At 33.8% G+C, this 14,043-nt stretch overlaps 4 protein-coding genes across 4 annotated transcripts; 2 read left to right on the top strand and 2 right to left on the bottom strand.

Annotated features, from left to right (window-relative positions):
• Positions 1–4,329: 4,329 nt before the first annotated feature.
• Positions 4,330–4,978, bottom strand: LOTGIDRAFT_109931 (hypothetical protein; the record flags this gene model as incomplete). Its single annotated transcript, XM_009047006.1, has 2 exons — positions 4,330–4,580; positions 4,849–4,978. Coding segments are annotated over 2 exons (381 nt in total), but the record flags the coding sequence as incomplete, so codon positions are not given.
• Positions 4,979–7,081: 2,103 nt separating this feature from the next.
• Positions 7,082–7,510, top strand: LOTGIDRAFT_109926 (hypothetical protein; the record flags this gene model as incomplete). Its single annotated transcript, XM_009047005.1, has 1 exon — positions 7,082–7,510. A coding segment is annotated over one exon (429 nt), but the record flags the coding sequence as incomplete, so codon positions are not given.
• A 258-nt stretch (positions 7,511–7,768) lies between these two features.
• LOTGIDRAFT_77154 (hypothetical protein) lies at positions 7,769–8,272 on the top strand (the record flags this gene model as incomplete). Its single annotated transcript, XM_009047004.1, has 1 exon — positions 7,769–8,272. A coding segment is annotated over one exon (504 nt), but the record flags the coding sequence as incomplete, so codon positions are not given.
• A 1,393-nt stretch (positions 8,273–9,665) lies between these two features.
• Positions 9,666–10,923, bottom strand: LOTGIDRAFT_69515 (hypothetical protein; the record flags this gene model as incomplete). The annotated part of the gene is made up of 3 exons (XM_009047003.1): positions 9,666–9,761; positions 10,048–10,104; positions 10,789–10,923. Coding segments are annotated over 3 exons (288 nt in total), but the record flags the coding sequence as incomplete, so codon positions are not given.
• Between the last annotated feature and the right edge of the window lie 3,120 nt (positions 10,924–14,043).

Here is a 14,043-nt window from a genome sequence, read left to right as displayed (position 1 = left end):
GCTCATGAGAAAAAGCACCTCGTCTTAAACTGAGGCCCAGTGTGTTATAGGTTGTACATGTTGATTCCTCGACATTTGCAAATCACAAGAGTACACTAAAACTGCTGTCCTGGCAAACTTTCCCTCATTGCAGACTGCCTGGCTTTAGTAACATTGTTATAGAAGACAGAGTTGATGTTATAACTTACAGTTGAGCTGTTAGAACTGATATTAACAGTACCCTGATACCTGGATGTTCCAGTCTTGTTGATATCTCTCACTATATCTCTATCATCAAGTACAGCAGATCTCGGTCTCGGATAACTTCTGAATTATAAATGTTTCAGGATATTCATATTTCAGTATAGTTCAGGTGATTCATCCTTGAGTATTAATAAATGATTTCATCAAAATCTGTCAAGAATTGTGCCTTTTAAAGTGCTTAGAAGCTAAGATTTGAACGCGTTTTAAGGAATTTGACCAATAGTTCATACTAAATATTTCTTAATTATTTTGATTTTCGATAGGGATCGCAAAATATTTAAATGAAATAAGTTTGCAAACCACTGACCTCTATCGCAGGGGAGTAAGTAAATAAGATGGATCTCTTTAATCTTCCATTCTGATTGGACAAACTGGATACTAACCTGTATCGAGGGGGAGTAAGTAAATAGGATGGGTCTCTATAATCCTCCATTCTGATTGGACTAGTACCTACAGCTGTTCTAGCCAATGTGGCTGTTGATTGGACCAGGTTTTGAAGATTATCGTAAGACGTAGCTAATCCTCGTAAATGAATATCACTATCGTCATTTTCCCTGAAATCAACAAAATTTTAGAATTTGGTTTAAGAAAAGGTTTTCATAGCCATTGTTGACAAAATAATCATACTCATTAGTTGTCTCGTCTTGTAGGACTGTCAGCTGTCATAAAATTTAAAACTGAGGCCGATTTCACTTATTCAACAAGACTGGAAACAGAGATACATTCCTGAAGCCAAAAAGTTTTAAATTTTAAGATGATTTTAGTGTTTCAATCAGATTTGTTATTTACTAAAATCTATTTTAAATGAAGTTTTAAATCTAATATGATTGCTGTATTTAATAATTTGAAACGAGTGAAAACAAAGCTAAAAGATTTCAATATACCTGAAATGTGAATTAAGAAGACTGCTATCATTATTTGGTTGTTGTCTGTAGTCTGTTATACCAACAGTAGCTCTGAATCTACCAGGAGGTGCTGGCTGGGGATTCAATTTTACTGGTAAGGAGGCTGACATGGACGAGTCTAAAATATAAAGATTTCATCATCAGATGAGAGGCTACTCAAATATTATGAAAATGATCATATGGATAATGACTGTTAGATTTTTAATATTTGATTTATTTTATTACAATTTATGAAATGAGTTTTTATCAAATAAATAAATGAAATAGAGCAATATAAAATGATATTTTTACATCTTATTTGTTTTATCAGAGAATATGATAACAGAAAATGACATGAAATTATTTCAAAATGAAACAGAAATTTAACTAATTAGTTAAAATATCCAGTGGTTAGTTTTGCTGAAAAATAAGTTCTAATTAGTTTTTTTAACAAAAAGCCTGGCACAAGGATGTAGAGTTAGTGTAGTGATTTAAACAGGTGTAAAACAAACAGGCTGACGAATGGCCATAAAAACTTTGACTTATAGTGTTGTTTAATAATGAAATCATTTTGATTAATTAATTTAATTTATCACATGTTAGTGTTATTGAAAAAGTAACGAATAAAATTACGAGAGATTAATCAAACTTTAACGAGTCAACTAACCGTTATTTTTGGGTATTTTACGTAAGATACCAGTCTGAGGTTTAGAAGCAGTTGGTTGAGATGATGATCTATTGAGACGTGAGGGATGATGATCTAGATCTAAATACCGGCCAGAGAGACACGGTCCTACAGAACTACCCACAGTTTGATGAGGTACTACAGAAATATTAACATTATTTAGAAAGACCGGTTTGATTATCACACAGAAAAATAGGCACAGTGAAATATTTAAAGCTAGATTTAATATGTTATATAGCTGATTATATCACTGTAAGATAGTTCCAATATCATTAATGATTATAGTAATATAAATGAAAGCAAATATCAATAAGAGAAGAGATGAGATCAGTGCGAAACGAAATAAAGAGCACTAATTAACTCACTCAGAAAGGAAAAGTATAAAAAAAAATCTAACTAATAATTGCAAAGAAATTAAAACACCAACAAAACTCTTCAGGCACAGTAAGCTTCAATCAAGTCAAACTCAGTCCCTTTCTAAACAAAGATAGTTGACTATTGAAATAACTTGCACAATAAAACAATAAAACAATGATCCCAACTCTTACCGTTAGAAAGATCTTGATTGGTATAATGATGGTAGAGATGATGAGTAAATGTGTGATGAATATCAGAATTCGAGCTCTTCATCTCGTCATTTTGATACAGTCCAACTCTAGACTGAGGCACACCGACAACACCGGAGCGTCCTGGGTCTAAATATTTAGATGCTGGTAAATGCTCTGATACTTTCGGTTTAGTTTTATATGTTCCACGATCAGAAATTCTTGTTCTACCCGCATCTTGCCGAACAGTTCGGACGGAATCTCTGGTTGTTCCGAAGTTGTTTGATGGATCGGAAGGTCTCGTTCTTGAATATTTTTCTTTCTGTACAGGAGATTTTAGAATTTGTTCTGTCAGTGGTGGAGATGATTTTCCATTCTGCTTAGATTTTGGTGATATTTGAGATTTCTGTGTTTTGCCATTTTTGTTTGCCGGGCTTCTTCTTCCAATTTGATCAAATTCATTTGGACTTCTTGTTCCCTGTTTAAAAATCAGATTTAAGATAGAAGACTATGTACTAATTTGAAATTAATGCAACCTGGCATTTAGAAAATTATAACGAACTGAAAATAATTTGAGTTGTCACTGATCACAAATCCAAGATGGATGCTATTTACCAGTGAGCATATTCTGACAATATGAAAATTAATCCTTAGATTTGGTTTGAAAGTGAAGATTTAATTTCATATATTGAACTGAGCACAGAAAGCTCAATTTAATTTAACTAAGATAATTGACAAATGAGTTTATATCCTTAACGACAACAAATTTAATATCACAAACCTTGTTATTTTGTTGTAATTTGGCCTCCCATTTTTCACCTTCTCTTATCAACTCTCCTGTCGAGTCCAGTCCAGGACCTAGAAATAACACGGGGAGTTAATATACAGATTACAATTCTAAACAACAGACACAAGACGGGTTCTCACCTTGGTCACCGTGTGAAATTCTGGTGGCCATCTTTCCCTTTCCTATTTCAGTCAACGCAGCTGTTTTGGCCAAAGACCAGCTAGTAGACAGGATTCTTGTAAACATATAGTTACTTTCTTTCTATATTTCCCTAAACAGCTGTCTGTTACAACAGTATCTTATTTCAAATAGATCACAAGTTCAACTCTAGCTATTTAAAAGCAAGTTTCTATAAATGTCCCAGACCAAACAATAGGATCTGTTTAATTTTTCATCCCCTTCTTACATATTAAGCAAATAAATTCAAGTTCCTTTCACCTTAAAATAATAAAAAAAATATACAATTTAAAGATCTTACTTCTCTCAATTGTATTTTGTAAATAATTGTTGATGTATTCTGTTTTACTTCTAGTAGTAGGTGACATAGATCTTCTATAAAAACAACATAGAAAGTTAATAACAGGAATATTAAAGGCACTGGCCCTGGATGGAATAACAATTTGTCTTACCATGAGGAGAATTCGAACTTAACATTAAATTTTTCCCTCTCTTTAACCCCAATATTATGAAGTATGGTTTATAAAATATACATTTGTCAGCATCATGAAATTGTGTGACTTGCATAGAAATATTTGTGTTTGTAAAGCACCATTGAATGCTCATATTAGAGCAGTACCAAGTTCAATCATCTTAATCTTACTCGATAAAATATGCCTGTGTGAAATCAAAGTGAGTTAATATAAGTCTGATTGTCTTACAAGAATTCTAATTTCAATTTTACCTTTTCTCTTCAGATCTATCATATTTTTTTTGTAATTCATCGTTAAGAATATCGTCAATAACTCTAGGTGTCACAAGGTCAGGGTCATCCCGAGTATTAAAACTTTCACTGACACTCTCTATTTCTGAAATAAATTGTAAATCGCGATCAGGGCAAAATTTAAAAAATAGACATAAAAAAACAAGATATGATCTCAACCCCAAAAGGCTTAACCATATGTTTGAAAGAAAAATACGAATTATCAAATTGCATACACAATTTTTTTTTACTGATTTTGAGCCCTATCACAATAAACAGTATTCTGGAACCTTACCTCCATAGTCAGAAGCATCTGTTTCAATCCTGGTAAGAATATACTCTGATAATCCCTGGAATATCTCCACCAGGTGGGCTATATCTTCTCTAGCATGGTTTATAATCTCTACAGCTCGAATGTGAGACAGGGAAATATGAAGAACATCTTTCGACAATGAGTCTATCACTGTTTGACAGTTGTGAATCTCATCTTCTCTTGTTACTGGCTTTCTTACAATTCCTGGAATCAATGAATGAGCAAGTGAATGAATTAACAAATGATTGAGTGAATGAGAAAGTGAAGATATGGATGAATGAATGAATGAATGAATGAATGAATGAATGAATGAATGAATGAATGAATGAATGAATGAATGAATGAATGAATGAATAACTATGGTAATCAAATTGATAATGAATGTGATGAATTAATCAAAGAAAAAAAAACAGCAGAAAACACTAAAAACATGTTGCTCTATGGCGGTTATTATGAAGATGAAAATCCTAACCTGGTAACTGTTCTCCATATAACCCTTCGTACAGAGTAACAAAAACTGTAGCACCGATATCTTCAACATTAATAACTTTTATTGGTATATTAAACTGGTGTAGTAACAAATTACACGTATCTATCAATTCTAAAACAAAAAACAAAGACAGTAATCTTTAGAAAAAATAGCCAACAAACAAAATACAAAGACAGTAATCTTTAGAAAGAATAGCCAACAAACAAAATACAAAGACAGTAATCTTTAGAAAAAAAATAGCCAACAAACCAATTTTTCTCATCTTTAAGTTATTTTTCTATTATTATGAGCGTCAACTCTTGTTTTGGGACATTGTGGAAGAATAACAGTGTGGCAATTAAGCTAATAGATAAGTTATTTTCATCAAGCAAGCAATGTAATTATTTTCAAAGGATATGGGGTTCCTTACAAAGTGTAAAGCAGAGTACCCTGGTACTAACTAACCTTTATCATAATCAGACAAATCATCAATAGGAACCATGATCTGAAAAAACAAGACAAGCAAAATACAAAATAACAAAACCCATCTGATTAAATGACACGAATGAATCAGATTGTTTCTTAATTTACCGTAGCCATAGACCTCAGAATTAACTGTTCGATCAGCCACAATCTATCTCCATGCCTAATAAAATATTCCACTGCTTAATAAACAACCAGTGCAGAATGTGCTCACTGAAGCTGGGAGTGATCAAGAGTGAGAATTATAGTATAGTCTATATCATATCATTAGATCTTAATACTGTATCAATTCATCACTCAAATCTCATAGTCAACAGTGACAGAAACTAAAATTGGCCCCTCTCTCTCTCAGTCTCTGTCTGTCTCACACGAAAGAAATGGCCCATTGGCTTGGCCTTGGATAAAGCTCTTTTCAGTTGTGATTATGGAATGCCTAAGCAAAGCAGTCAAGTGGAACCAATGCCAAATAATCACATAACTAAATGCCAAATGTCCTCGATGACATATGACATAACAGTCCTAAGACAACTCGGACAACACTGGCTGAATGTGTCCCAGCATGTCGAGGATTTTGCCATCAAAACAATCAAACTTTTTAGAGTTCAGAGAAAAGACTACTTCAGCGTCCTTTCGCCTTGGCTTTACCAAAGTGCAGACGTTCAAGCCACTCTGTTGGGATAGTGGAAAATCCTCAACGATAATTTAATTCAAAGTCTTAAAAAAAAAAAAATTCTGAAACATTACCGCTTTGATTTGTGTACATTTCCTGTGGAGACAATTTCTGTCTATATTCTGATTGGTTCTTCTAAAAATATCAACCAATCATCAGTGATGAATAGAGTTCAGTCCCTTGATTTAAAGAGGGTCTTAGACGTCAAAATGGCTTCACAATTGTCACAATTTGCAAAATAATTTAGAATTTTTAGGAAATGTCGAATTTTTTTTTATTTTCAAATGATAAAATACTGAAATAATCCCATGTTTCAATCATGAATGTCTTTTGTTTTAGCAATAACTTATTCAGGTTTTTGGTGTATTTTGGAAAAATTCAATAGGCTCTCTTTAACCAAGGGAAGTAATCGATATTATAGTCAATAGATGGCGATACTTTCACTATGCTGAAAGCTATTTGTTGATTGGTGGAAATTTTAAGCTCAACCAATCACTGCTTTTCATTCAGATGTTGTCAAATAACATTTTTAGCTTGAAGACGGCGGCAACTCCCAAATTTTTGTCAAAAAAAGTTTAAATATTGCATTCAGGAGGCAGGTAAAATATCAAAAGTTTCTAAAAATCACAGTTGGATAACTGGTTTGAATCTTAGTCACAATATTCAGGCTCAAAATAGCTGAAAAGGTTTAAAATCTGCCAAGTGAAATTGTTGTTACTTTGTAAACAAGAAATCGAAAGTAGAAAACATGTACAAACCTATCATTTTGAACTGTCAATGTTGATTGTGGTGCTTAAGGTATTCATTCTTTTTGTTGGTATTATGACATATCTCAGTAGGTTTGGAGAGGCTGAAGACAAAGAGCAGAGAATTTCAACATGCACTGATCCATTGTGGTTGGTATGAACTAAACAGGCCTAGTTACATTATTAGGTTATTGACTTCTAGTTCTAGGTCAGAATAGACACTTGTAGTTATTTTTATTAAATCTTTTCCTTACTTTCAGATAGATATTTTTGGTTGAAAGAGGATTAGGAATTTTCTTGTCTGAGTGTTAAGACCAAACAAATAAGTCAGATCAAGATGAAGGGCAAGGAAGCTCGTTACAGAATCAGTCCCAATGAGGAAGAAAGACTTCTCAAGGAAGAAACTGAAAAAAGACGCAAGTTACGCTTGATACAGGTTCGCGAACAGGCGAAACAAAGTGCTAAATCGATACGCGAGGATGTGCGTCGAGAAAAAGAAAAACAATTAATGAGATTGGCTAAAAGCATTGAAAGTGATCTGGAGAGACAGAAGCAAGAAAAAGTGTATGAACTTCAAGAACAGTACGAGAACACCCTTAAAAACATCGGTCAAGGTCACAAAGACGCTCAGGAACACGAGGACGGCAGTTTTGAACGTCTGAAACGAAAACTTGAGGCTCAAGAAGCTGCCACCAGACGACACATGAAAGCTTTAGAAAAACTAAAAAATGAAAAAGTGTTAAAGGCCTTGAAAGAAAATCAAACCATTATTGCAAGAAAAGGTGCTTTAGAGATAGAGAAGGCTCGTGCAGCTGAGATCGCAGCCTTGCCCTTGCCTCCTCCTGACCCCGTAGAGGCTGTAGTTCAAGGTCACAAACCAGTGCTCATGACAGACATGAATGCCTTCTCCAGTACACATTATCATATGTCAAATTTCGCTGCAGTCAAGGCCAATCCAGAAGAACAGGAAAACGCAAAACTCATTGCAGAAGACGAAGACTACAGAATTCAGGAGGCAGTCAAAGAAAGGGATAGATTGGCTATCGAACAAGCGGCTCGGGCCAGGATTCGTGGATCCTCCGCATTACGTAAGGAACATTTAAAACACGAATATGCTGCATTAGTAGAAGATTTGAGTTTGTTACAGCGCGCTGACAGACGTAGGCGACAAGAAATAGTCGCTGACTTGCCAAAACAAGTTTTTATCCCTCCAGATCGTAGACTCGTTGAAAAAAATCAGGATCAGAAAAATATGGAGAAACATTTTGAAGATTTATATCTGGATGGACTGGACAAGGGAGACAACTTATTAATGTCCTTAGTTCCAGAGCCAGTTCCTGATTCGCCACGATCTTCACACCTTCTTGATCTATCCGCTCAAAACACACCTGAAAAATTACCAAAACCACAAAATACAAACTCGCTAGATTCACATTCTACAATTACAGACGAGGATGATTCTAAACTTCACGAGAAAAGAGAAACGGTTTTGCGCAAACTTTTAAATCGTATTCACGAACAGCGTGATTCTCATGTCTCTAGATCCAAACTCGAAGCATCACATCTGGAAATTTCTAAACCGAGTACAGGTAGTTTCAAGAAAAAGGATGTGAACTCAACGCCACCTCAGAGAGGTTTTGATGTGGAATTTTATCAGGCCATGTGGGAAGACTGCTCTGATGAATGAATGAAACAGAATCGTGTGTCCGTGTTATGAATGAATAAAATCGCTGGTCAGTTTAAAAGTTAAGTTGATTTCGGGCTTTGTAAATAAAATGTGGCTTCACATTTATAGATAAAGAGAGTGCCAAATTGATGCTTTCTTTGCAATCATTGAAGTATAATAATTTGTGTGGATTTTTATTAATAAAAGCTAACTCACCAGGCCTGTGTACTGGAGTATTAGGATCTAATTTTGTCGTAGGTGTGATTATTTGTGAAACTGGAAGCCTTGCATCTAAGACAGTGGATCTTGATATTTATATAATGATATTATATTATGGATATAAACAGCAGGAAATATTTGATAAATGGTTGAATTGAATATATTAAGCTAAAAATTTATATCTCAATTAGCTATGGCTTGATAAGTAAATTGAGCCAATTTTTGCTCTCTCTATATTTTGACCGTTTTTAGTAAAAGCTAAAAATTATGAAAATGAAATTGTACATATTTTTATTGTATAACAAAAGTATTTGAAAAAAAAATGATTTTAACAAAATTTGCCTTTGATTTGAGTCTTCATACCTGAGTATATTCCAATTGTTACTTTGCTGATGTGTGCAGGTTAAAACATCAGAAGAAATTATTGAATAGAAAACAGTGAAGGATTATTGATACAGAAATGAAATGAAATGAATGGAGTTTTACGTCTTACTCTTCTGCACCCTTTGGGCTAATGAAGACGGGCAACGCCATGCAGGGTGCCATGAGGGAAATTTTGCCAGGACAGAGGCATTAGCCTGCTCTTTTTCGATTTCCAACTGTCGAGGAATCTTTAACGTGCACAGTCTGTAGCAGATGGGGCCTCAGTTTATTGTCCCGAACGACTAGACGCTTTTTCCATGTCTATTTGCTACTGTATCAATCATCCTGCACCGGACTCTGTACCTCTATTCGTGGCTTTAGACCCCCATTTCCAGCCTAGTATTACTGATGAAAATTTTATATGTGTGCAACATGATGAGGTGAACTCAATTGAAATAACAAGGTTATACCTTAGAATGTAAGCTAATCACAAACTTTTCAAGATCTCTTAATCATTTAAATTAATGTCACAGCCCTTCTCTTTGATAATGAACTCTAGCACTCCAGATCCCCTCCCATCCAACCTGTAGCCAAAGTAACACCATCAGATTTTTTGCAATTTTGAAACCAAAATCAGTCTAAAATTTAACACTAAATATTATTTGATTACAAAGTTTGGATCTCGTGTTGTTAAAAATAGATATATTCTTCTAGACATCTCCTTGCCAACACGTCTGTTAGTTGCTAGGACACCACCACCACGTCTGACCTGAAATTAAAATAGAATAACTCCAATATCCTTGAGGTATTCCCACTGTAAGAAATATGGGGGTGAGGGGGGACTATAAACTATAATGTTCAGTGATCTACAGGTTGTGTGCATTAAACATTCTTTGAGAGTTGGAACTCAAATGGACGTCAAACAGCAATTTTCGCGTTTCATTTCAATAACTGAAATTGAGAAGGATAATCCACCAAAACATTTTTGATAGGGAGCCTTTAACTCCATCGAAAAATTAAGGAACTTCTTTAAATAAAGATTATTAAAAACGTACCATGATATTTTCTAATAATTTCTCTTTCTCTTTTTCACCGTTACACTGATTATACCCCTGTAAAATAAAATATTATTGGTGTCATAGCCGCGCGTCTCACCACGGTCTAAACCCAGCTCACGTTCCCTGTTGGTGGGTGAACAATCCAACCCATAATGACCCTTAAAACATTTCCCTTAATTTACCTGTAACAATAGACTGGGTGAGGGGTTAACACCCAAAATACAATCTACCATGTCCTCTCCCCCTCAGATACCCTTTTTTTGACCTTGACCCTCAATTTACCTGTAACAATAGACTGGGTGAGGGGTTAACACCCAAAATACAATCTACCATGTCCTCTCCCCCTCAGATACCCTTTTTTTGACCTTGACCCTCAATTTACCTGTAACAATAGACTAGGAGAGGGGTTAACACCAAAAATAACATCGACCATGTCCCCTTCCCCACCGATACCCACCCTATAATTCTGATGCCTGTGACAGTGCTTCCGATAGTCGGCCTGGTTATCACGGATTGCCACAATCTCATAGACTTTAATGTAACATAACATTACGTTGTAACATAACTAAAGGAACGTAATTGCATGTGACATCAGTTATTACGTTATATTGTTTGTACTTAATGTCTTCTAGTAAAAGTAAAGATAGTTCTTTAAATCAACATTTTATCATTTACACAACAACAAAGTCCTAACCAACTAAACATAAACACTGGTGTCACCCTAATATCTAAATTTACCTGTAATAATAAACTAGGTGACGGGTAAACACCCAAAATAGCATCTGCCATATCTGGTCCTAGGTTTTTAAACTGCATCAGCTGATGTTTAAATACTTTCAGTAAACCCTGACCATTTTTATCGACCTTCACCCCTGCTGTTCCTTCTTCCAGGAAGTTAAAAACATTTTCCAGGCGAAAAATATTTAAAATTACATAAATGGAGTGAAATGGAGTTGTCTTGTCCTTATTTTTACTGTCACTGGTTAGGCTCATTTGAACAGACAAGGGCCTAAAATTCAATTTACAAATTTTGTAATGGAGAATGTTAAAGACTCTCCTATAGAAGACCAAGGTCACAAGAAGAGAAAATACTTCTTGTAAAAACCTCAAAGTAGAAATTAGAGAGTAAAACATTAGCACACACAGCTAAAATCTAAAATATCTACTTACTTGGCAGGTTTTTCAGCTACAGCTTTAGTAAAAGTTTTGATTAAATCTGCTATTTGTTGATTTGTGTCCAGATATTTTACAATCAAACCTGTTAATAACTGAGTTTCTATTATCGTCTAAAATAGATTATGGTGATGGAAAATTAAATGTATTTAACTAATTTGTTGCAAGGTGTAAAAAAGCTTGAAAACTAGGGCAAGGTGTTTAAAAACCTAACACAATGACTAATGACCTTGTCAATACTAGAACAGTACTATCATTAACCATCAAAAAGAATAATTTGGCCCATAATAATGCTTTTTAGAACAAATCTATAAAATTTGGTGCCAACAGAAATAAAAAATTCTACAAATTAACTACTTCTTCTAATTCAATCTGTGTAATCACAGTATCCACAGCCATTTTTCTTTTCTTTACTTTTCCTCCCTCCATTCCTGTTTCTAACACAGCTTCTTTATGTTTCTGTTTTTTTATCAGTTTTAAATCACTGAAATAATCATGAAATAAAAATCAGTTTTCTTCTTCTCGACAACTTTATTTCATATTACAGTGAAACCCTGCTAAACTGTCTCTCATCAGACTACGAGAAAATGTCAGATTACTATGTGTGTCGGTTTAGAAGGGTTTCACTGTATTTCATACAAAATCATTGACAAAATACTAAACTTATATCTAAGATAGATGGAGGCTCAATCTGATTTTAATATTTAATGAGTCTAAAGTATTAAAAACAATTCACCTGAAATATTTATCGAGTCCATGAACAAAGAAAGTAAAGAAATGGTTGGAAAAGGAACATTGTAAACTCTGGACAAACTCTGTAAATGTGATACCAGCTGAACTATCTCCTCTCTGTTTCTAAAAATATAATATTACATTTATTATAAATCATTTCAGTACTTAATCTCTCAGCTTGTTTAATATTTCTATTATTACTATAACACAGTCAGTTAGAGCGTTGGTTCTTTACAGGCTTGAATACCTCAAGCAAATGGTGACTGTAGGTTCTAATCTCAGTCGGCGTGTGAAAGTTTGATGACCTTGAATTAGTCATCTGTACTCATAATTCCAGTCGACACAAATAAGTACAGATAATCAGGAAAAGATCAATGCCAAGAGGTAATTAATCCTAAATTATGAATGTAACTTGTTATCCTTGTAAAATATAGTTTAAGATATGGTTGAAGGTTGTCATGAATATGGTAATAAGCTTTAACCAAGAATTTCATATCACAATTCTCTGGTTTAAATAAATTGTAAGAGGAGGTATTATGAATGAATACCTGACAATAAGCTTTCACCATGGATATAAAATCATTGATTATAGAATACAGGGGGATGTTTTAAGAGTTATTATGAATGTCTACCTGAGAATAAGCTTTCACCATGGATATAAAATCTGGTAATGGAATCATAATAATAATATCTTCTTCTTGTATCTGTTTAACTCTTCCACTCAGCTAAATAAAATAAAACAAAGATTTAATTAATTGTTTCAATAGGTTTATAGTTAAAACAATACCACTGAACCAGTGCTTTTATGACTTTATAATTCTAGTCAGAATCATTCAATGTTTAAAAAATGTCCCCTTATCAATAAATAAATGAGACTGTGATTCACTTTATCTAAATATATAGTTATATATTTAACCAATCTTTCTTCTAAGGTTTGATCATTGTAATATAAAACCCAAGAGTTTCATGCATGTGTTCATTTATACAAAACAAAATAATGTAAGCTTACATAAAGGTGTTTTGAGTAGTTTGAAAACCACATGACATCATGAATATTTATTACATTTGTCTCTAATAGGTCGTCTACCAGCTATAGTAAGGATAGTGGACCACAGCCATATACGCCCACCACGGCATGCGGATGGTAAAAACGAAACATCCATTTTAAGTTTCATCAAAATCGGTTGAAAACTAAGAGAGTAATAGCATATTCAAGATTTTGGGGCAAGGGCAATAACTCTGCTTCTAACAGTCGAAAATAGCACAAACTCGAACTTGATCTTCGTTTTATGAATATGTATACATATAGAGATGTGGGCATATAAAAACAGACTTTGATTTTGATTCACAGATTTGACCGATCTATTTGTTAAATTAACTTTTAAAAACAACTTACATTATCTGGTGTACATTCAATAACTTCCCGTTTCCACAGAACAGAGTTGGGTATAGATTGAGGTAATGTTTCACACTTCACTCCCAGATCTTCACACAGTTTAAATATCAACCCTCCAACACCACCTGTATTTAATATACCTGGATCAATGCTTACGGTGATTTTCTAAAAAATTAAACATGAAAGAGAAAAATGAAACTATCTAGTTTTAAGTAATGGTGGAAAATTTTAAAATTTGATTGTTTTTGTAAAAATCATACAGCAAATCAATTGTTAAACACTGGGAAGAAAGGGTTTATTCATAATATTTTAATGATGTAGGCATATCCCCTACTGTATTAACCTCACCTAAAAGCTTGGCAAATAATACTAAAGAAGTCAAATGATATATATTATCTAACTCATATCTATTAAATTAACAACAATTTGAAATGTCTTGTTCTAACCTTCAAACAATCTCCTGGTCTAAAAGCCTTTTTATTTTCTGATTCCACTTTTCTCAGCTGAGCCTCTCGTTCTTTCTGAGCTTTTTTCTCCTCTTTTTCTCTCATCTTCTCTTCTTTCTTTAACTGAAATTTATCATTAATTCAAGCAATGTTAACGATTTAGTCCAACTGATTTGAAACCATCACAATGTCATGAACGAAACCACATAAAATTCAGCCTATACATAGTCTATAACTAGCTACTCA

Source organism: Lottia gigantea (genome assembly GCF_000327385.1).
Source record: "Lottia gigantea unplaced genomic scaffold LOTGIsca_11, whole genome shotgun sequence".
Lineage (NCBI taxonomy): Eukaryota > Metazoa > Mollusca > Gastropoda > Lottiidae > Lottia > Lottia gigantea.
This window is presented reverse-complemented; position numbering and strand designations above follow the sequence as displayed.